At 38.3% G+C, this 22,311-nt stretch overlaps 1 protein-coding gene and 2 pseudogenes across 1 annotated transcript; 1 reads left to right on the forward strand and 2 right to left on the reverse strand.

Annotated features, from left to right (window-relative positions):
* Nucleotides 1-3,515: 3,515 nt before the first annotated feature.
* LOC111325541 (uncharacterized) lies at nt 3,516-20,725 on the reverse strand. Its single transcript, XM_088728057.1, has 5 exons — nt 20,057-20,725; nt 19,399-19,458; nt 8,708-9,367; nt 7,639-7,773; nt 3,516-6,714 (listed from the first exon to the last, which is right to left on the reverse strand). The coding sequence occupies exons 3-5, from the start codon at nt 9,342-9,344 to the stop codon at nt 3,839-3,841; spliced, it is 3,648 nt and encodes a 1,215-aa protein (XP_088584183.1). The 5' UTR covers nt 9,345-9,367; nt 19,399-19,458; nt 20,057-20,725; the 3' UTR covers nt 3,516-3,838.
* On the forward strand, nt 13,331-15,759 carry LOC148726540 (uncharacterized; annotated as a pseudogene).
* Nucleotides 15,908-19,392, reverse strand: LOC148726541 (uncharacterized; annotated as a pseudogene).
* Nucleotides 20,726-22,311: the final 1,586 nt, after the last annotated feature.

Genomic DNA, 22,311 nt, shown 5'->3' on the forward strand with positions numbered 1-22,311 from the left:
CGAGCGTTAGCCCTTCGTCGGAGCGAATAGAAGAATTGTGGGTTGAGTGTGCTTTTAAAGGCAGAAAATGGAGCTACCTTATTGGTTGGAACACGACAACGAGAAAAGCACGAATAAATTAGTGGAATGAAAGTCTAAATCGACAGTCTAAATCCCACAGGTATCAACGAACGCTTTTCATTCCACTAATGGAATAAGAAAACTCAAATGAAGATGCGTTGTCAAAACGCTTATGCTTCTCAAATTCTTCTTCCACGCACCTTTGTTTTAAATAAACTTTGATGGTTCTTTATGAACAGCTAAATCAATTTGAAAGTAATAGAAAATTTAACGCAAGCTTGTTTCCTGTTTGCTGATCAGTCGAAAACACAGTAAGAAAGGAACGGCCGAACTGAGGATAAATCACCAGGAAAATTGTTTCTGTACATCCACGCATTTTCAAAACGAACATAAATTTATTTGTACAGTGAAATCAGAGAAACAAAACGCTACTACCCCCACCCCCCACCTCCTAAATGCTCTGTGTGGTCGTAGCAGGCTGTTTTAACTCAAAATGTCACCAAGTTGATGTTTACACAACAAAATATATAGTGTGATTGGACGAGTATCGAGCCCCAGTTAGAAAGGATAACAACAGAATGTTACTACTTCTCTTTCACCTTTCATTTACCAGAGCCACTGTGTACCATCGCAACGTGGAAATGCTCCTAGACTACGCTACAAAATATCGTGAATCGGTTCATGTCGCATCCATAAGTAACGCATGCATGTCGTCATAAGCAATTTCCATGATAAAAGATTCACGACACTTTGAAAGAACTTTCTGGAGCACTCACGGTTGTTGCATTTCTGTGAATTTGACTAAGATAATGTGTCTCTCGTAATTGTTCAAAAAGGTGTAAACTTCCTTGACGAAGACGAAGCAAACAGCAAAGATAGTAGTAATAACAATAATAATAATAATAATGATAATACTAGTGACGGCAAAAGATTTAAAAGAGGGTTCTCTATCTGCAATTCTTAACTGGCGATCTTATATTCTACATTCTCGACCCCAATTCCTGATTTTCCGGGAACCAAACCTGACGTCTCTTCAGGCCATGAATTGCGCTGAGGATTACTTCTAGGTGACAGTTACACTCTTTGTTAAAGAAAATTTTTAGGAACTCAAATTAACTCCTGCACAGTTTCGAGTAATTTTTTTGACAAACTGAATGAGCGACTTAGAGGTTAACCACACAACATAAGTCAGCACATAAGACACGAAACGAAGAACAGCAAATAAATTTGATGATGTAACAGTCATGTAAACTATTCGTTATCTGTAAAGCGAATGAATAATAATTTGTTCTAGAAACAATTTAGTTCGGCCAGGTCACGTGATCGCTGTAAGTCTTATGCTTGAGATTTTTAATTTTCTTACAAAATTAAAAAGTATCCTTTTTGTCTTAGAAGCGATTCATCCTTTTCTCTAAATTGAAATCTTTACTCTAGGAAAAGTTAAGTTCATTTTCTTGATCCATCATCTTAAACACGTGTAATTTACCATTTTATTTATTTACCAGCCATAAATGGTCCACCGATATCAGTAATAGCATTGGAGTCCTTAGCTTAGAATTATTTTGGTAGTGCATTTTACTGAGTTTGCTTAGCTGCTTGTTTATTTCTTTTCTGTATTGACCCTGACAATAAAGTATTCAGTGACTCCAATCTAATCTTTATACCAAAACATCGCATAGGCATGTGCCAGAGATGCAAGAGATGCAAGTTTTCGCAACTGAATGGCCCCCAAAATCTTTACTTCCGGAGAGCAAGATCAGTGGCAGTTTATTGAGTGGTGACATGATAAAGTATTTGTCTGAGGCCAAATTGGCTTCTTTTTCTAAAACACAGTAAAATTCCAAAGGTAGTTTAGGCGGTTCATGGTTTCTTAGTTTGACAATTAACTGTTTCCTTAAAACTTCTTCGATTACTTCAGAGCGCATTTAAATTTAATGACATTATATTGAGGAAGCCTGAGTCAGAGGGTTCAACCGGAGACTCCCACTGAAATCATGCGAGAAATTAACGACAAAATGTCGTAGTTAAACCTGATTTGTTTGGGGCCAATTAAGTTTTGATCTGCTTGCAACCAGAACAATGTCACTCTGATTAGCATGTGGTTTGTACCCCTTGTTTCTGCGTAACCCTTCGACACCTGACAGTGACAAGCATCTAATTTCTCCTTACAACCCTAAATTTAAACATTTACGTCACGACAAAAAAAGAAAATGATCATCAACTTAAGAAGCTCTTGATTATTAAACAAGTTCTCGTTGTCAGCACCTTAAGAAATGCAGAGAGCAGTACGAGAATATAAATATTGATGTTAATGTGGCGACCGCCTATGAAGATGGAAAAGAGTTCGAGGAAAACTGATGTTCGAATAAACCATACATCTAACACGATCCGACTTGTCAGGTCCATTTGTTCGAGAGTGACACACAAGATCGGCAACAAAACTGTGCTAGAGATTCCAAATAAGTTTTACCGAGACCTAGAACCTTACAGGACCGTCGAAGACTGTAGGGTTATTCGGGGTTCTGAACGAAAAACTCTTGCTTCAAACATTCCGCTCCACACGGAGCTCGAAAAAGGTCCCACATGTGGTCGATAGCATCACGTGATGCGTAGCGCAAACTGAACGACAGGAATAGCGTTACACTTAAAAAGTAAAAGGGTTAAAGGTTAACAAGGATAGGAGCTATTTAAAAACTTTGGAGCCAATTATATTTTTGAAACCTATAAATTTATCAAAAATTCATTAGGTTTGATCGAGATGGCTTTCCAAAAGTCAGCTTTCTTTACTGTGTTTTCTCTGAAGGGGAAGGGGATAGGAGTAGCTTAACTGAGGGGCAAGGATTTTTCGAGTTTCGACATCTTTTCCTCTGTTTTCTTTGCTCTCACATTTCCTTCTTTCCCAGTCTCCTATCTTCAGAAGTTCCAAATTAAACATTTTAGTTTTGGAGACTAGTCATTACTCATCGCGTTAGGGCATCGAATGATTTTTTTGGGGGGAGGGAGGAAGGGGTGGGATCGTATGGCTTTCTAGGGGAACAGAGAGGAATTAGTCGTCGCTAACAAAGTATAAAGGGGGTTTTCGGAAAATTACATGCCATTAACTGCCACGGAGGGAGAATCACGAGAATTTTACGGGTCTGTAGGGAGAGAAAAGGTAAAATTAGTCGTGACACAACCAAAATCCTTCAAAACCTCCCCCCTTCCTTTCCTGGGCGATAAATCATGACAGGTCCCTAAATGAAAAGCGCCATGTTGAAGATGAGCATGAAGTCGAAATTGACGGTCCCCAGAACTCCCTTGCGAATGAAAGGTCATAGCGCCGAAAGGGTCTCCGAGAGATGTGTAATATCTATGATCGTTATAAATATAAAGAAAACGACAAAACTTTTGAGTTTAAAAGACATGTTTCTACAGAAACCTCTGTCATCTTCAGTTGATTAACAAAGCGTCACAAGTTGAATTTATAAGTCCATGCTAATTAAGCTAGTAACAACAGAAAACGTGACAATGCTAAAATTATAAGGATACCTTTAGATTTACATGATGTAATTGTTGATTCAAAGGTTGTTCTCTTTGAATGTGAATAGCTTCTTTTATCTTCAGTTGGAAACTCGTAGAGGCGTGATCTAAGATATGGAAACAATCTACTGAACACAAGGCGCGACAATGTTCAGAATTCTGTAGAAGTTTGGGATAAATACACTTGGGTAAGAGACTTGTTGACTTTGGTTGCCTTAGCAAGAAATGTAGTAATGGTGTCACTTACATCATTAAAAGTTCATAACACATATATACTGGCCACTCTTTCTGACTTTGAATCCCTCAGCAATAGTGTTGCACCGGCATCACTGATCTGATTCCCAGATAAACTCAAAGTGGTCAGAGTCTTGTTAACTTTGAGAGCCTCAGCAATAAAAGAAGCACCAGCATCATTAATACGATTGTATGACAAATTCAAAGTGGTCAGAGTCTTATTGACTTTAATCGCCTCGGCAATAGATGAAGCACCAGCATCACTAATACGATTTTGTGACAAATCCAAATGTGTCAGAGTCTTATTGACTTTAATCCCCTTAGCAATAGATGTAGTGCCGCCATCACCAATATCATTGTACGACAAGTCTAAGTGGTTCAAAGCACCTTCGACTTTAATTGCTTCAGCAATAGAAGAGGCACCAGCCTCACCTACATCGTTATTCGACAAATCCAAATTTGTCAGAGTTTTGTTAATTTTGATTGCCTCTGCAATAGATATAGCACCAGCATCACCAATACTATTTTTCCATATGCTCAAAGAGGTCAGAGACTTGTTGACTTTGACTGCCTCTGCAATAGAATTAGCACCAGCAACACAAATGCCATTTCGCCACATTCTCAAAGAGGTCAGAGACCTGTTGACCTTAATTGACTCAGCAATAGATGTTGCACCGGCATCATTGATGCTATTGGACGATAAATCCAAATTGTTCAAAGTCTCATTGACCTTGATTGCCTCGGAAAGAAACGTGCCACCGACAGAACGGATATCATTGGTGGACAAATTTAAGTCAATTAGGGTTTTATTCAATTTTATTGCCTCAGCTATAGATGCAGCGCCAGCATCACTGATTCCATTATCCGCGAAATTTAACTTGGTCAGTGTTTTATTAACTTTGATTGCCTCAACAAGAGTTTTAACTCCGTCATCACTAATACGATTGAACGACAAATCCAATATAGTCAGAGTCTCGTTGACTTTTATTGCCTTAGCAATAGATGCAGCACCGGAAGCACTAAACCCACTACGGGACAGATCTAAACTTATTAAAGTCCCAGTGACTTCGATGGCCTCGGCAATAGACGTAGCACCTGCATCACCAAAACCGTTGCCCCAAAACGACAAATGGCTCAGAGTCTTGTTAACTTTCATGGCCTCAGCAATAGATGTAGTACCTAAATAACTGATCCCATTGCCGGACAAATTCAACTCGGTCACGGTCGTGTTATCTTTCATTGCCTCAGCAATTGAAATCGCACCGATATCTGTTAAACAATTGCGTGACAAATCCAAACTGGACACACTGTCAATAACCTTGATTGCATCAGCAATGCATGTGGCGCCTGATTCATTGATACCATTGTCAGACAAGTTTAAGGCAGTCACAGATTTGCTATTTTTAATAGCCTCACAGAGTATAACTACGAGTTCCTTTCTGAGAGTAGCCATACGCAAATCAACACGTCCAAATTGAACACTAGATCCAAAACGTCTTGCTAGCTGCAGATGAAAATCCCCATTTTCCCGTTTACATTCGTTGATGGCCTCCAATACAACTTGGACGGGAAAAACGTTATATTTTCTTACATTCTCGAACTGATTCCCTATATTCGCAACAAGAGCCGCAGCTTGTTCTGTGGAGTGTTCTGCTAAAATGCCACATGAAAACAAAAGCACCTGTTTCAGGTTGCTGAAATATCTGTCATCCGTTACTAACTGCTCAGGTTTAATTCGTCCATCTCGAAGCTCACAATAGATATAGAACGCTGCAAAGCATTCTTGAAAGCTTTTGTGTAGAAATGCATAATGCAGACTCGGCTTTAGTTTACTACCTCCATGATGAACAGACAGAAATCCTAAAGCAGCTATATCACTTGCACACTCTCCTAGTTCATTCTCCTCAAAATCCAACTTGTCATCATTCAAACCATTTAGTGCTATCAATCCAAGGGTTTTCAACTGCGATTTGTAAAGGTTTGTAAGATCTCCTTTGGTATCAGGTAGTTCTGTCTTTTTTCGATATCTTCTCAAGACACATTCAATCATATTTAAATAGAGCTTGGTTCTATTTTCTGGAAGGGTACCACCGAATTCTTCACACAAAAGGCAAAGCAGCGCCGTGTTCAATGGATTTGCACACATTTCTTTAAGGTTCTCATCGCGTGATATTCGTGCCGAGAGCTTTTCAGCCAATTCCGACTCTTCCTTGAAATACTTGGCGATAAATTTTCTGGCTTGTGCTTCAGTAAAGCCTTCCACCTCAAGCAAGGTGTCACAGCATTTTCTTACCTTTACTCCAGTTTCGTGTCGTGCAGTTACCACTATGTAACACTTCGGAAGCAGTCTTCCCGCAATTACTTCAGAAATCAATGGCACTTTACTGGAGGGTAACTCATCCAGTCCATCTAATATCAATAAAACGTTGGATTGGTTCTCACGTATAAACTGGAAGAATTGCTCTTTCGCTCCTTCCTCTAGATCTTGAGGGAGAAGTTGGTCATCAATGGCTTCCCAGATGTCGGACTTGATATCACGACATTTAAGGAGCAGCACTGTTTTGATACTTGAGATGCAATCCCGAGGGTTCTGCTTTTTTGTAGCCCAATCGTAAACGTACTTTTTACAGTAAGTAGTTTTACCCATGCCAGGATTTCCTTCGATTAGCACGGTTCTTGGTTCTGAACACTCTTCGTGCGGATTCAAGAGAGACGACATGGTGATGATTTTGTCAGTGACTTCTCCTCTCGTTTTCTTTCTTCTGACAACTTTGAGCCTTGTAAAAATATCACCCACAAAAAACTGGAACTCTTCACACCATGGAAACGGTGAAAGCCATCCCTCGCGAGTTTTGTACAGTTGACGAATTCCATCGATTAGCTCAATTGGATCAAAAACGTCTAAATTAAATCAAAGGGATTCTAGGTGAAACTGGTGGATCTACTAAATAAAATTAGAATATAATACAATGGTAGTAAAAGCCAACAATCCTACATTCCAAATGACAGGGTTAAATTAGAATCAACCAAAAGAGCATTTTTTTTATAAAGGGGCCGATATATTTAATGAATATGTATAAATCCAGCTCTAGTCTTCCTATCTCTTTTCATATATAGGTTCTTAGATTGTGTATGCGGCTTCTGGAATTTTTAAACACTTCCTTTTTTTTTCCGCAGGACCCATGTTGATAGCAGTTTTTTATAACTGAATTGGCCATCCTGCAAAAATATGTTATTATTGTTATTATTATTATTATTATTATTATTATTATTATTATTGTTATTATTATTATTGTTATCCGCCTTAGAAGTCCTCTCTAAATTCAAGAATCGGTCCACCATCTTAACTGAGACATGCTCTTCCCAGACTTCTATAGGGCCGTGCAAAAGCAACGCAATTTTCAAATCAAGTTCCTATCCTTTTCGTCCCTATGCTTTGCATATTCACATTTAAAAACCCACGGGATAAAGCATATTTCGTCTGCGGGTTGGATTTTTCATCTTGTAAGTTGGTATCAAATAAATTTTTGGATAGTTTAGGACTGTGGTTCGAATTTGCGATGAATTGCTGATAGATTAATCGATGTGTTTAAAGATTCCGATTTTTTTTGTGGGAAACTGTCACTATTAGGATTTCAGTCACAATTTATGATCATGATGATCGACTTCCCTTGAAAAGTTATAAATTTTCCAAAAACATTTTGCGACAATGAAACAACGCTGTCGCCTACATGGCATTTTTCCGGCCTGAGATAGACTACAACTGATCACCAATCACTACATGTGAGTTTTTTTCTTTAATAGGAGCCCATTTCGAAAACTTACCTCTATTTTTGTATTCCTGAGCTGAGCCTGCCTGCCTTCCCAGTTTTTCCTTAAACTCCCTCATTTCAATCTCCACCCTTGTAAGTTTGGTCTCTATTTCCCCTTTCATTTGCTCTAATGACTGTTTGATGCCTTCTACAAATTCAAAAGTAAATGCAGATAGGGAAGATGAAGCTTTCCTTTGCGTAAAAATAAATCGAAGCGGTGTATCATAAATGTTGTTCACAATTAGTAACAAAGTAGCGCTCAGGAATAAAAGAGGTTAATATTCGGAGGAGAATTTCGTAAAATGATTTGCACTTTGGGCTATCAAATGAATCTGTTTGAGTCAGCTTCACTTCCTGAAATTTCCCATCCTGATTCTTACCATTAATAATTTTGCTTTCAAAAAGTATCATTCTCGAAGAACGACAGATCTTGGTGAAAAAATTCCTCCATAAAAAGAATTACTTGCCTTGGTAGGACTAAGTGATCACTCTCGCGAGCATCCCGCGAGTCTCTTACCTCATAGTTTGCTTATTTGATGCTTCTTGATCTCGAACTTTATGTTTAAGATGATTCAATTAGTTTCGGAGATTTTATTCCCATGTGGTCTAATAGTTCGCTTGTAACTCGAATTTATATAATAAGCTAATCATACATGTATTACAATGGTTATTACTTCTGATCAGTTATTGGAGGACAGATGCTTGAGTGACGTAAAGATCAGCGACCTACCTCACTGCGCCTTGTGTGCCACTTTTTATGAGATAAATTTAGTTTCTAATCAGGAAATGGGATTTCCAGGAGGCAAGCAATAAGCCGTTATTAGCTATTTGGGTCTCCTTCGGCTGGACATAGCATACAGACAGACTCTCACATGCGCTGAGTAAAGCACGAGTTTCAAAGCATACGATCAGTCAGATAGTGAACTCCTCTATTAATCGCTATAACAGCCAACATAGTAAGTGCTGAAGAAGTTGGCATGTAGCTATTAATGTTTCAATTATTTGTTCACAAGCTCCAAACTACACCGAACACTTTTTGAGGCCCGCTTCTTCTACAAGAAATTAAAAAGTATTCATCTTACCTTCCATCTCTTCAAGTCTTTCCTTGATGCTGTTGTCGTCTTTCTTCCACTGTTTCATCAGTTCACGATAATGCTCTTCGATATCCGGATCCATGCAGTCGTGCTCAAGATTGTCTATATCTGTCCGAAAATGAGCTCCTCCGAGTCTTACCAAAGCTTCTCGTATTTCCTGCCAATAAGCACTGAAACTAATGTCATCCACAGAGGCTTGAGAGGCATGGCCGTACACCGTGTTCCTGTAATACTTCACTCTGGCGATGTCATCTGCGATGCTTGTGTTTGCAGCTGGGGGAAGATGATCCCAACCAGTGGCAGGAGAGCTCAAGCCACAGACATTTCTGAGCAGCACTGTCAGAAGTGTAATGTCGAAGGTTGCAGATGACACAGGCGAATGAGCAGGATACAGCTTCCCCCATTGAGTAGGATTCAGCACTTTTTTCTTCCCTTTGTACAATGATTGCAATGTTGTATAGTGCACAGACGTTTTTCCCAAAACCGTGGGTAGAGTCGCAGGTGGATGTATTTTGTCAAAGGTGGACCTCAGCACCTGAGAGCCAACATCTACCAGGAGGCGGCACAGCCTGGCATAGTTGGTTGTCTCTTTTGAAGATGTAAATGACGAAGAGGCGACAGCCATGAAAATAACCTCACCAAAAAAGACTGTCAAGCATACAAATCAATATTAAGCAAAATTAGTAAATGCCACACCCAAAATATATTTTGAAAGCTTGACCCCTGAAAATGGAAAATGCTTGAAATCATGGTGGTTGTCTTATCTCGTGAAACAACTCTCAGTAGAGACGTTTGATCATATAACATCACTGACCAATATTTCTATTCCGGTTTACAAAATACAAACCATGAGCAAAAGTAGAAACGAAAGCCCTAGTTTTTAAAGTTTGTCACAACTCATTACAGAACTCAGTACAACCATGAAAAGTTGTATTGCAGTTTGCCCAGTGCAAACTGCGCATGAAAGTAACAAATATATAAAACCTGACTTTAGGGTTACTTGGAGGGACGTCTTGTTAACATTATGTAACACCGCTTTTTTAAATATATAATACAATTTATTATATACACATTCTCAGGCACATGTTTTTTCGTAAATTGCAACTTTATCCCGGCAAATTTAAAGTTTTGAAAATAGGGATAAAGCAGACAATGCAGGTTTGAAATGCACCCAAGAGCACAGAAAATGTTATCCATGACTGATCATATTGTGATCTACTGAATACCAACCTGGATTTTTGGTTGGCAAGCAAAAGAATAAAAATTAGACATACCTTCAGCGAAAAAAGAAGTTCTATTCACACCAAACTGCATTACAAATTATCCTATCTGACATACAGGTATGTATGAGATCGCAGGCAACTATAAAATCAATGTAGTCTTTCTGCATTATATATTAAACCCTTCAAGTCCCAAAATCTGCTTGTTATTTCTCCTCTCTAGCTGCTACAGATTTCCATGTAAATTAGTTTCAAGAATTTGGTGTTGGATCAAGATAACAACCTACATGTGATAAGTTTCAGTTAATTCTCATTAACTGTTTGCTGGACAATATATGGATATTATTTGGAGAAATTACTTGTTAACCAATTGAGCTAACCGGCCTCCTGGTTAGCTCAATTGATTAGAGCGCCGGATTGTGTTGAGCGGGAGGTCGAGGGTTCACATCTGTGACTTCTTTACTAAAGCTAATTCAAAGCACAAGCATGAGACCAGGTTTTCTTCGTCTGGAAATTATTAAGTTAAAACTTCAAGACTGAATCTAACTCAAGATTCTTTTTCCAGGTTTGGAGTTAAACTTTGGAACGCAATTCCTAACGAATTTCGTCAACTCTCCAAAGGAGCCTTTAAGAAAAATTTTCATGACTTTTTGCTCTCGATAATGGAAGCAGAGGACGATTATGTTGTAGTGCCCATTCTTCTACAAAAAATGGCAAATTCTGTATCCTTGAATCAATGTACTAATAATCGATAGGTTCTGTTAGGAGTAAATTTGATTGTAATACTATTCTGTAAGACTATATATTTTGTAACCCTGGCTTGTTTTTCAGTAATTATTTATCCAGATAGCTTACTTAGTTACTTTACAATTATTAGTTGGTTAGTTAGTTAGTTAGTTAGTTAGTTACTTTACAATTATCATATTATCTGTTATGACTGCTGTAACCTTACCTCTCTGCCCGCCTCGTCTAGCTTTTGCTATTTGCGGGTGGAGAAGGTTAACTGATGTACGTGGAATAAAGTTTGTAAATTTGTAAATTTGGTTCGAGTCCCGGCCGGACCGATACTCATGGTCTTAAAATAAGTGAGGAGAATTTGCTACCATTCTATAATAAAGCGATAGATATTCTAGTCTTCTCGGATTAGGACGAATAAACCGTAGGCCCTGTCTCCTGCAGGGTTAGAGGTAGCAGACGTTAATTTCCCACGCACGAGATTACTGTGTAATGGATGTCCTCCCCTGGGGTGGGACGGGTGGGAATTGGCCCTGAAAAGCCCCCATGGGGAGTGGTCAACTGACATACATATGTATGTATGTTACATGTTACATATGGGAGTTAATGGGGTAACCAGACAATGACTGGAGGGAAACTATAGGCATATAATTTTTTTCATCACCCAGCAACTACACATCAAAGCCACATCTTTCACTTAGGTATCTCATGAATCACGCCGGGTCAGCTGTCAGCAATCTTTGGTCACGCTATGTCGCCAACGATGGCGATATGGCCGTTGTCATAAGTTATGGCCCTGGAAACTAGTTTGGAATGGTATATATAATGCTCGCGTTGCTGTTTGGGAAAGCGCGGGATGAATTGAAAGCATTATCCTGCAAAAATACGAAGAGCAAGCTTTAATTTGATACCAAATTCAACGGCAAAAGTTAAATATGTGAATTTTCCTTCGTCTTCGCTTTTGCCTTATCATGGAGCCGTGAGGAACTGCTCTAAAAATGGCTAACTTCAGCTTCAAAAGGCTTTTTCGTTCTTCTGAACATAACATCAAGTGTTGCAATAATGGAAACTACAAACCTTCGGTTAGAAACGTATGTTTTTCGTTTTGGGGATTTCGTTTTACTTTTTCAGAAATATTGCTTTTTTATGAGTGGGTTGTGTCAGACTTGAGCACGAACAGACCGGTACTGAAATGATCAAGACTTACTTTTCGAACCTTCAACACCAGTGATATGCCTCTCAGGCGAAAGCAATATAACCGCTTTGCTGTTGGGCAATACAATAAGGCAAGGAAAAGCTTGCAGGAGGAGTTCGCCAGAGAGAAAGCCACTGCCTTTCTCAGCTTTCGAAAGTGGTGAAAACACTCCAGCGAAAAGCTCAGAGACTGGATGAAAAGGTAAACACGGGGCCGAAATTAAGAATGACGGCCTTCTGTTTAAATGAAATTAATACCACTAGAATCCGTTCTCGCTACTGTATGATTTCCCTAACTTATTATAAAGGTAGTCTTTGAAATCCATCGTTGATTATTTAGTCTATATGTTTCACTGTTTAGTCCCTTATCAGCTCTTTATTAAAACACATTGGCCTCACTTTGTAACACAAACCAGTAAGAAATTCTTCCAAGACAATCATAATACGAATAGTCGTGCAGGTGAGGAGAAATCAGGTTTTGATCTGGTAAACACTCTTTCGTGCTTATTTTTGTTGTTGAAGCCCAAGCAAACCAAAATTACCAAACTTAAAAGGAAAATGCACAGTACTGCATGCAATTTAAGATTTGTAATATAATTAGCATATTTCTACATGCATAAACACAGAATCTTTTAGCTCTGCAAGTTTTGACAGTAATGTTTTTGAGACATTTTATTAACAGATTAAAGTTGTAAAATGTGGAGACTTTTAAGCTTAGGGAATATTTTCAGAAAAAAGGACTGACTGAGAGTCAACAAAAAGAAGTTCATACCCCAGAAGGTGAAATAAAGGTATGTTGTTATGTCATGTTTGTTTGAAAATAATAATTATAGGCGGTAACAAGAGAAGTCAGGGTATTCTTTATGATACTGGATAATTCTCTTATTTTTATGCTGAGATGATAACTGAAGCATAATATGCAATCTTGAATATGTATATTGCAAGGATACTTTCTGGATTACAGTATTAGATGTGGCTATTGTCTCAAGTGTACAACACCATTCTATCTGAGAATTCAGAATTAGAAGCTATGAAAAAATAACAAGGCATATTCAGTAGTCTCATTTTTGTAAACAGTGACTCATGTGTGTCCACCAACTGACACTGTCTCACCTAAGACACTACAGCGTAGATGTAAAGAAACATTTGAAGCTGCTATGAAGATTCATGGAGAAACAATTTCCAATAAAAGAATTGCACTTGATGGTCTCTTCCATATCATATCTAAAAAGTGCAAAACCAGTGTTCTAGGTGATTATATATTATCTAACAGTAAGGTTACAAATTATATCATCAAGCAATGTAAAAAAGAACAGTTGGCAGAATTTGAATGTTCAAAAGATAATGTATTGCGTAGCATAGCTAATTACTATACATCTGGGGTAATGGGGTAAAGGAAATACCAAGCTGTGAGGCTAGCATCATCAATGAAGTCTAGTAATGCTAAGAGGGGGTGGGGGGGGGGTGGGGTAAGACAGCTATCAAGTTTATTGTCAAACTGCCCTATACCAAAACTTCTTACTTACAATTCTCTTGTAAATGAAATTAAGAGGATTGATGTGGGAAAGGTCTATTCCATTGAAGAAGAATTCTCTACAGACATTGATGATGAGAATATTAATGGGTGCTTTAGAGACTTAAGAGAGTATTTGCCCCGACTAGCAAAATTTTATTTGAACATGCAAGGGAAACGCAAAGGTGCATTAAAATGGTTTGGAGAAACAGAGGGTAGGTTTCTCATTGCATTTGGGGGGGATGGATGTTCTTTAGGTAAAAATGAATCTGCTTGTTTATTCCTTATCAGCTTTCTTAATGTTGGAAAGAGAGTGGCATCCAGCAGTGACAATTTTTTAGTCTTTGGGGGTAATGTAGAGGAGACCTCCCTTGTTGTGAAAAAGTACATAAACTTTGTATGTAAACAAATTAGGGATCTAGAGGGATGTGTATTTGAAATTGATGGTTTACATGTGTCATTTCATTTTGAAGAGCTTCCTAATGACATGAAAATGTTAGCAATGCTTGGTGGAGAGCTTAGTAATTCTGCTACATTCTTTTCAACGTTTGCAACTGTAAGTACAAAAGACTATACTGATTTAGGGGGGACATTTGGCTCCAGTCCTTCATGTAAATGGAAGCCCTGGCAGTATGCCAATAGACTTAAAGATGCTAAGGCTGTAAGGCCTCACTGGAAGGAAAACTTTTGTCGACAAAAAACAAGAGGTCTAAGGTTACTGATTTTATAGCTCATCAAAAGAGCCGTCAAGAATATATTCCTTTGGTGGGTAAATTAATTGATAAAGCTCATGTAGAGCCTCTTCACCTCAAAAATAATGCTTGGGAGTATTTTTTCAAAGTGCTGTTGAAGGAGGCAGTGAGTAAGTCCTACATACCATCAACATGCAAAACATTTGCAGAGGTTCCAAAGGATACCTCTTCGGAGAGATTGGTCACTGCACTTAAATGTGAAGTGAAGGCTGGTCGCCTAGCTAAAAAGGCTTGTAAATGGTTTGACGAAACACAGGGTAAGCAAGGGGATTTGCCGTATCGCTTTACAGGAAAAGAGTCACAGTTGTTTTGTCACAACTCTGCAAGGTTGCTGACATTTTTGAGGCAGGACAGTGACAGTCCAAAACAAAGACAGAATTTGCTTTCCCTAGCTTATATTGGTGTAAGACTGAGGGATTTGTGCTCAATCATCAATTGATTTGAAGTGGAAGATACTCATCTTGAGCAACTTCAGCAATTAGCAAAAGAGTACTATCGTGCCAATGCACTACTGTTACCTACCTCGGTAAATCCCACTATCTGGACCATTGGCCATGTTGTGCCTGCTCATGCCAGGCAGGTCCATGATAAATATGGTCAAGTAAGGTCTTTTAACTGTAACAATGGAGGGCAGAGAAGCCAAGCATATAGCTTTACAGAAGTTAAGTGTAAACACTACATACCAACATTGATGAGCTGAAATTTTCAGGCATAAATTTATTATGTTGGTTTGGTTACCTGAATAGCATCATGAACCTAGTTCTTACACTCCTAGTAAAAATATTTACATTCCTCAAAGCGTTTTTAATGACAGTACCAACTGCTACTGTGGACTACATAAAGCTGATCCCACTGATAAGAGCTGCTGTTTATGTAGTGATCACCTCATGACACTGTTTCACAAAAGTGTGAAAGAAGCAAAAATTGCTGCAGGATTATCCTAGTTTCAGAGAGTGTTAATACAATCAAACAAAGGTGAAGTTAGGTGCATGAATTGATAAATGAAGTCACCAAAAGAGTGCTTTTAGAGCATGCAGTTATTGTAATTAACTCTTGTTTCCTTTTTTAATTCACTGAAAACTCAGCATTTTAATCAGCAAATCAGTTGTATAACAAATGAAGGGAAATAAATTAATTTATGATATTTTGCCGTGATTTAACACAAGACACAAAAGACCTTCATAAAGCACTGATCATATCTTACAAAAGGGGTAAATCTCTAAAAGACATGCCTGTAAGAGAAAAACTATAATTTGGAGGCTTAGATATCGTGACACAATCACAAAAACCACACTGGAAGTCTGTGCAGGCCTGTTTTTGACTTCCTTTTAACTTTACGGTAAGACACTTGTGATTGCTTAAAGGAAAATGATAAATATAACAGTGCTGTTGCTATGAAAACAGTGAACACATACATGTAATTATAAAAGACTTCGAAAAGTTTTGTGTGCAGTGATCAATTCAACCCCTAGTTGAAAGGCTGCACAAAACTAATTTTGTTAAGGTTTAAAGTCTCTATTTTCTATGTGAATGGTATTCTATCAGAAAAATAGCCATTAAAAGTTTCTATAGTTTCACTGTCAATGATAGCATAACAATACAGTAACATAGCTATTGCCCTACAAAGTGGATGTCTCAGAAATAACAGATTCCTAGTGCCTTCAGTTACTGTGTATTATTAGAATATTAAAATATGACTGATATTAGAAAGCAGTGGTGAATTTGTGTCACTACATTCTATCACAAAATGTTAACAGTACATGACTCCTTCAGCCAAGTTGCAAGTTCCCAGTTTATTTTGCACTATATTCAAATTAATACAGTATAAGATGACATATACAACTAGGTGAAGAAAATAATGACAAGTAGATAACATGCAGGTTTGCATATGTGTGCAGAGTGACCAGAGTAGCCGCAGCTGTCGTGTTAGTCACTGTTCCTAAAGTAAGGTAATAGACTTAAAACTTCTCGAAGAAGAAGAAAATAAACTTGTATCAGCTTGCTCCAGGTGCTCTATAACATATTTAGTTTTTAACTGGGGAAACAGGGATTGCATACGTGCTATAACAGGTCCAATTGACTGAACACCAAATACATCAACTTTTAGTTATTTGTATCAAAACACTTAAAAATAGTTTGTATATTTCACAATAAAATCAAAAAGAGAAGGTAATTTGATGCCTTATATTTGTTATTACCCATGAAAACTGTATCCTAACTCATTCCAACAGCCATAATTGCAAGTGAGAGTTACCTGCTTTCGCTTGCGATTATAGGCTAGTACAAAAGGCCTCTCCCTGCTCACAAGCACCTCTGCCTTAATGCCTTTACGTTTCCCCAAATGCTTTTTTTAGCTTTCTGACAACTTCATTCCTAGGGAGGCCAGAAAACTTCGAAAAATCATGGAGACGATTTCTTTGGCAGTATTTTATTGTACTTTCCTCCAATGAAACTCCAAATGTTGAAGGTGCCCCTTGCACAGACTTCATCATTATATCAAATACCTCTTGAGGGAGGTCACGCTTTACCTCTATGGTCCAGGGATTTGAAGCTTTGGGTTTGCGGACATTCGCCTCCCTATCCTATTTAGCCACATCAGAACTTCTGATGAGATCATGGGCCAGGCTGGGATGGAAGACATTAGAGCCCTATCCATACCATGGACTCCATTTTTGTGTAGACATTCATTAATGACTGACAAACTGCCTCCTTAAAATCCAAAAAATATGGAATGGAAGGCCGTAGAACATTAAATTCACTTATCGACCTCTCCAAAACATCCGCAAAACTAACTTCCGAGCCTTCGCCTTCCACGATTTCCACACTTTCCACAGAAACTTGTTCATTAATATTTGCTCATGGGAAAAGCATTCTCTCCTGGCCGCCATTTTGTTTTGGGAATGTCCACTGATTTGACCGCAGTAGCCAAATGGGGACTTTTTCGAGACAGCTGACCTGGCGTGAATTTCAAGACGGTTTCCACTGTTGTCTACAGTCAAGTTATATTTTAATGACCCTCCAAGGGCTATTGCCTTGTAATTCAACAGATTACTTTGCTATAGGGAAAAGTGTGCTTTCACAAAGGTACAAGCAAGAAACCATTGTGGGCCAACACAAAATATTGCAACTGTAAAAGATGTCTCTTGCAGGATGATGTTATTCACTGAATAACAATTAAGGCATACTCGGAGAAAAAGAACTTCAGTGCTCCCAAGTTTCTTGTTCCAATCAGTGCACTTAATTCATTCTGAGACATATGTTACATTTTCTTAATACACTCTGTAGTGCTATGTACCTTAATTGAGGGCCAGGAACAAGCTATAACCAAATTCACCAAAAAATGTACCAGATCACAGTGGAAATGCACAAAAAAGCTAAAGGCTAAAAGTTTCTAAAGAAACTGTGGTGCTGTGTCAGTGGGGGTAACAAGGTAATTTGGTTATATTAACTCAGTTCAGAGAAAATCCTGAAGCACACTTTTGACATGTTGACATATTCAAAGTTTTTCAACAGTGCATGACACAGTTGGAAAAACAATTCTTGCACGCTTTCCTCTTATTTTTTTTTCTTTCTCTGCTGGTTGCTTAAGTATTTGGAGGCCCACTTTTTTTTCTAACTGAGAGTCTGGCACAAATTGAGATTACCAGCTTCACATGTAATGCGAGGGTAAAGTTATCAAAACAATTTATAAATACTGTATTTGGTGAGAAATATTTTTTAATAATTAATTTTTTACTCCAAGATCCCATTCTGTTTACTGTCTGCTTTACAATTTTCAAGATGTTAGTTTGGAGAATTTGGTATTGGATCACCTATAATCCCCTAAGTGATATGTTTCTTTACTATCCTCACCTGTCTGTTTATACTATATTGATGTTGCAAAGAGAAATTCTGTTGTGGTCAGTTAGGGGAGATAAAGGGGTTCACAACTATGTACAAAGTCACATTACTGTGCAATTGCATCTACTTTTATGTTGATTTAAATTGCCGGGTAGTTTGATTATGCCTATGTCAATAATCAAGAACCGAGAAGAAAAGTTGGTTGATCTTGTTTCAATACCAAACTCCAATAAATGATTTCCATTTTGTTCCATTAATTCTCTCCTCCAGCTGTTACACATTTCCTTGTGAATCAGTCATGAGGTTTTGATGTTGGATCAAGAAAATAACCTCTAACTATTTTAATTATAATAGTTTAAATCAAAGTAAAAGAAAATAAAACGTTTAAGTTGAAAGTTTGAGAAATCTCATTACATGTTTGCTGAATAATGTATGGATACTGATTAAAAGGGAAACTTCCATATTCATCACTTCTGGGAGTTTAAGAACTAGTACAATGCAAATCAGTAATCAAACTCATCATTCAGGGGTCGTTGAATAGCTTCGTTGGATTAATTTGTGTTTACATACTTTCGTTCGATTTTCCAACTCGAGGAAATTCTTTGACTGAATTTGTCTTAGTTTATTTGGTAATTTGGCGTTATCAACCGAGTGGATAATGTTAATTAACCGCTTTAAAAGTTTATTTTAGCAGACGTCTTGAGTGTTAGCCCTTTGTCAGAGCGAATAATAATAGAATTTTATTTCCCAGTGTTCAATTGCCCATTCTAAGGCCGGTGTAAAGCATCGCATTTGAATGACTGAAACCTGAGAATGATTCCCAACTCTCCATAAGGAACAAGCTAGTTTTCAACAGCAAGAGGCCCTTAATCACAAAAAACATAATGTGACTGACAAAAATAGTTCCTAAAACTACGTTCTTCGCGACAGCACAGTTATTATTAAATTACCATGATTCGGTCGATTGAATTTGTGACATTGTAGCAATGAAATAATTCGAAACTAAACTCACAAATAAACACCACCAGAGATTATAATTTCAAAAAGAATAAAAAACCATGAATTCCCGAAAAACATTTCATATGCGAAAAAGTAAATGCTTCTGAAATTCTGAAAACATACTAACATTTCACTTTCAGTTTCGATTGCGTTCAAGAGATGCGATTCCATTCCGTCTGGCAATCTCTGCTTTCAAGAAAAAAACATTGCGTTTTCAAATACTTCCCTTGTGCTATCGCTGTACTGAAGCACACAACAACTACCGGAAATGAAACAGCCGCTCTGATTGCAAAACAGATTCACTGTGAGTAACTAACCTAACGATTCGAACTTAAGCGACCCTTCCCAATGTTTATCGATGGTGAGTATGTTAATTACGTGCAGAAATTTAGATGCATTTTAAACAAATGTGTCGATGTGACTTACCCTTGAATGATCTTAGAACAGAATAAAGACACAGTCGTTACCAAGGGGGCTCAAAATTACCTGCAGAGAGGAACATGTTCCAAATCACCTTCTTAACTTCAAAAGTTGAAGACAAATTCAGAAGTTAAAGAACTAGTCCAGTTATCGAACCGTTAACTCTAACGTATTAGTAATCTACCCCCTTCCACTTAGAATACATATTTAACTTAGTTGAAAACGAGAAGAGACTAACTCTAACTATTCATGTCTTTCTATACTCTCAGAGAAATATAAATATTTCAATTCAACTGTCCTCATAGAGAGTGATCTGCACACGCAAAACAACTCGTTTTCCTGTTGAAGGATCAGTTTCCAAGCGGTTAAGACAGTCTGCTGTGTCTGCACAAAAACACAAGATCACAGAGGTTTTAGCCCGGAAATACCTCTGTTAAGTTGGGTTTCAGTGATAAGTAATCTACCATATATTTCGAGCTCTCGGAGCGCAAATGTAACGACGAATCGTAGTGTGAAGCGTGCATGCACGGAAATGCCTATCAGTTTATCGTGCTTGGTATGATCGCGTGATATTTTGCTCATGTTAATAACTTTGATAAGGCGTACGAATGTGGCCACAGTGGACAAGGAATCTTTGCTGCGATCATCCTCTCAACACACTCACCTTTGTCACCTTCATCGTGTTCAAGACCGAATCGGTCCTTGCTGTCAGCTTTTCCTTTAACACTAATTGAGACGCTAAGACGTGAGGGAAGTTGAGCAGGAAAGGGTTTCGAATGGTACAGCAAAGCACCCTGGGCCAGATCACGCGGAGTACATATTTGTTCCATCTCATGTTCCTCTCACGCTATGCCGTCCAGACATTGGCTTACTTCCAGATCGAGAAGACGCGAGTCTACGTTCGTCAGACTGAAAAGGAAAAGAAAAGAAACTTCATTAATTAGAGTGTTGAGAGCTTCTAGAGGCAAACATACGGAAAAAAACAAAACAAAATAAAGCAAAATGAAACGAAACAATAAACGCGCGCAAATGAAGAAGTACACTCACGCTCGCTGTCCTCCCGCTTTTTCTTCTTCCTAGGAGTGACCAAAGAAGTCGCCCTCCACTTTTACTTTGAAAGCCGAATACATATAATTCATCAAAGAATATCGTCCTAGCTCTCGCCGGTATACCATCTTGCGCCGTCGTAGAGCCGCAGTTTGAACAAAAAATTGTTGGAACACCATTTCACAATTTTCGCTGTCACTTAGGGAAAGCAATTGAAGAGACTATTGTTGTCCTTATTTAAGAAAAGAAATAAAAGTATGTATTTTGCGAAATTAATATATGAAATTTGCAATTGAGCAAATTCCACCGGCCAAAGGGATGAATCGGTCAGCTCACCACAGTACAATTGTGGACTGCATACACAACGTAGCAAATTAGAGCTATAATTAGTAACGCTCCAACTAACCAAAACTTTTCTTCTGATCTCAAAATTCACGCGCCCAGATCTGACGTGTAACATATATAAATACGGTGGAAAAGGAAAAAAACCTTGGAGAAAAATGTTCCTTGCTGAAATAGAGGTGTATGTACGCGGTGATCAGATTGTTATACAGTGAGGCTATTCCAAAGGGTGGGGCACACTGTTAGGGCAGGATTGATTCTAGGCTTGATTTCATAGCAGTAACGTTATACTGGTTGAATAGGAGGACCATTGAAAACGAAACTTTGTAAAAGAAAAGAGAGAGATAGTTTTATTGTTATTGAATAACGAAACATACTCTGAACTCTGCTTTTACTGAACGCAAGATTGATTAAAGAGCGGGAAAAATGGACGAAGAAAGTCAGAACACGTAATTATTCATTGCTTGTAAACGACGCATACGTGTATGCTGTCACGTGTCAAGTCTCACAAATGAGATACAGTTCACGTCTCGAAAACGAGCTTTAACATTCACAACTCGTACACATCAAACGATCCGACATAAAATCGTTCACGGTACCCTTTAACTCTCACGATATATTTTCAGTCCCACTGATGACATATATTTTGTGACTCGACTATCACGCTTTAAAATTCCTGTTGCAGAGCGCGCGTAATTTTGGCAAGCGAGTGCTCAGCATTTTCTGAGTATTTTCTTGGCCGTCATCTCTGATCCTAATGAAAGGGGAAGCTGGGTAGGAAAGAGATTTGTACCTAGGGGGTGAGCGACAGTGAAAAAATAAGGAACGTGCGAGGGTGGGAAAGTGAATGTCACCACTTTCCTCCCCCACTCCCTCCCCCTACCGTCGACTCCAAATTTAACTTAGCCGGTTGAAAAAACGATCGCGCGCGTCTTAACGTGAACTCGCTTGTACTGCAGGCTATGTTAATTTAGGAGTATTGGACAACACTCCTTCAATTCGTTTTTAGTTGTTTCCCACTTTACTAATATGGTCAGTTTAGATGTGTATGTGATAGAGTTTGCTCGAGCTGTCAGTGAAATCATGCGAGAAGTTAAATATATATCGTAGTTAAACCTAAATTGTTTGTGACCCGCTCAATTCTGGTCTGTTTTCGACCATAGCAATCTCAGCCTGAGATTGTACTGTACCACTTGTTTGTGCTTAACCTTTGGACCCTGAACAACGACAAGCATTGAATTTCTCCTTACTGCGGCAGCCCGATCTGAATCACTCATAAAGGTCACGAGAATAAAGAAATGATCATCAACTATAGAAGCTCTTAATTGTTAAACAAATTTTCCTTGTCAGCAGCTAAAGAAATTTATAGACAAGAGTATGAGAATATGCATACTGATGTGTAGCGACTCCCTTTCAATGTGGAAAGGGGTGCGAGAAAACCGATGTTGAAGAAACCATATGTCTAACAAAATCCAACTTGTAAGGTCCTTTTATTGGAGATTCCAAAGTAAGTGTTATCTAAACTTAGGA

Source organism: Stylophora pistillata, chromosome 7, assembly GCF_964205215.1.
Source record: "Stylophora pistillata chromosome 7, jaStyPist1.2, whole genome shotgun sequence".
NCBI classification, from domain to species: Eukaryota; Metazoa; Cnidaria; class Anthozoa; order Scleractinia; family Pocilloporidae; genus Stylophora; species Stylophora pistillata.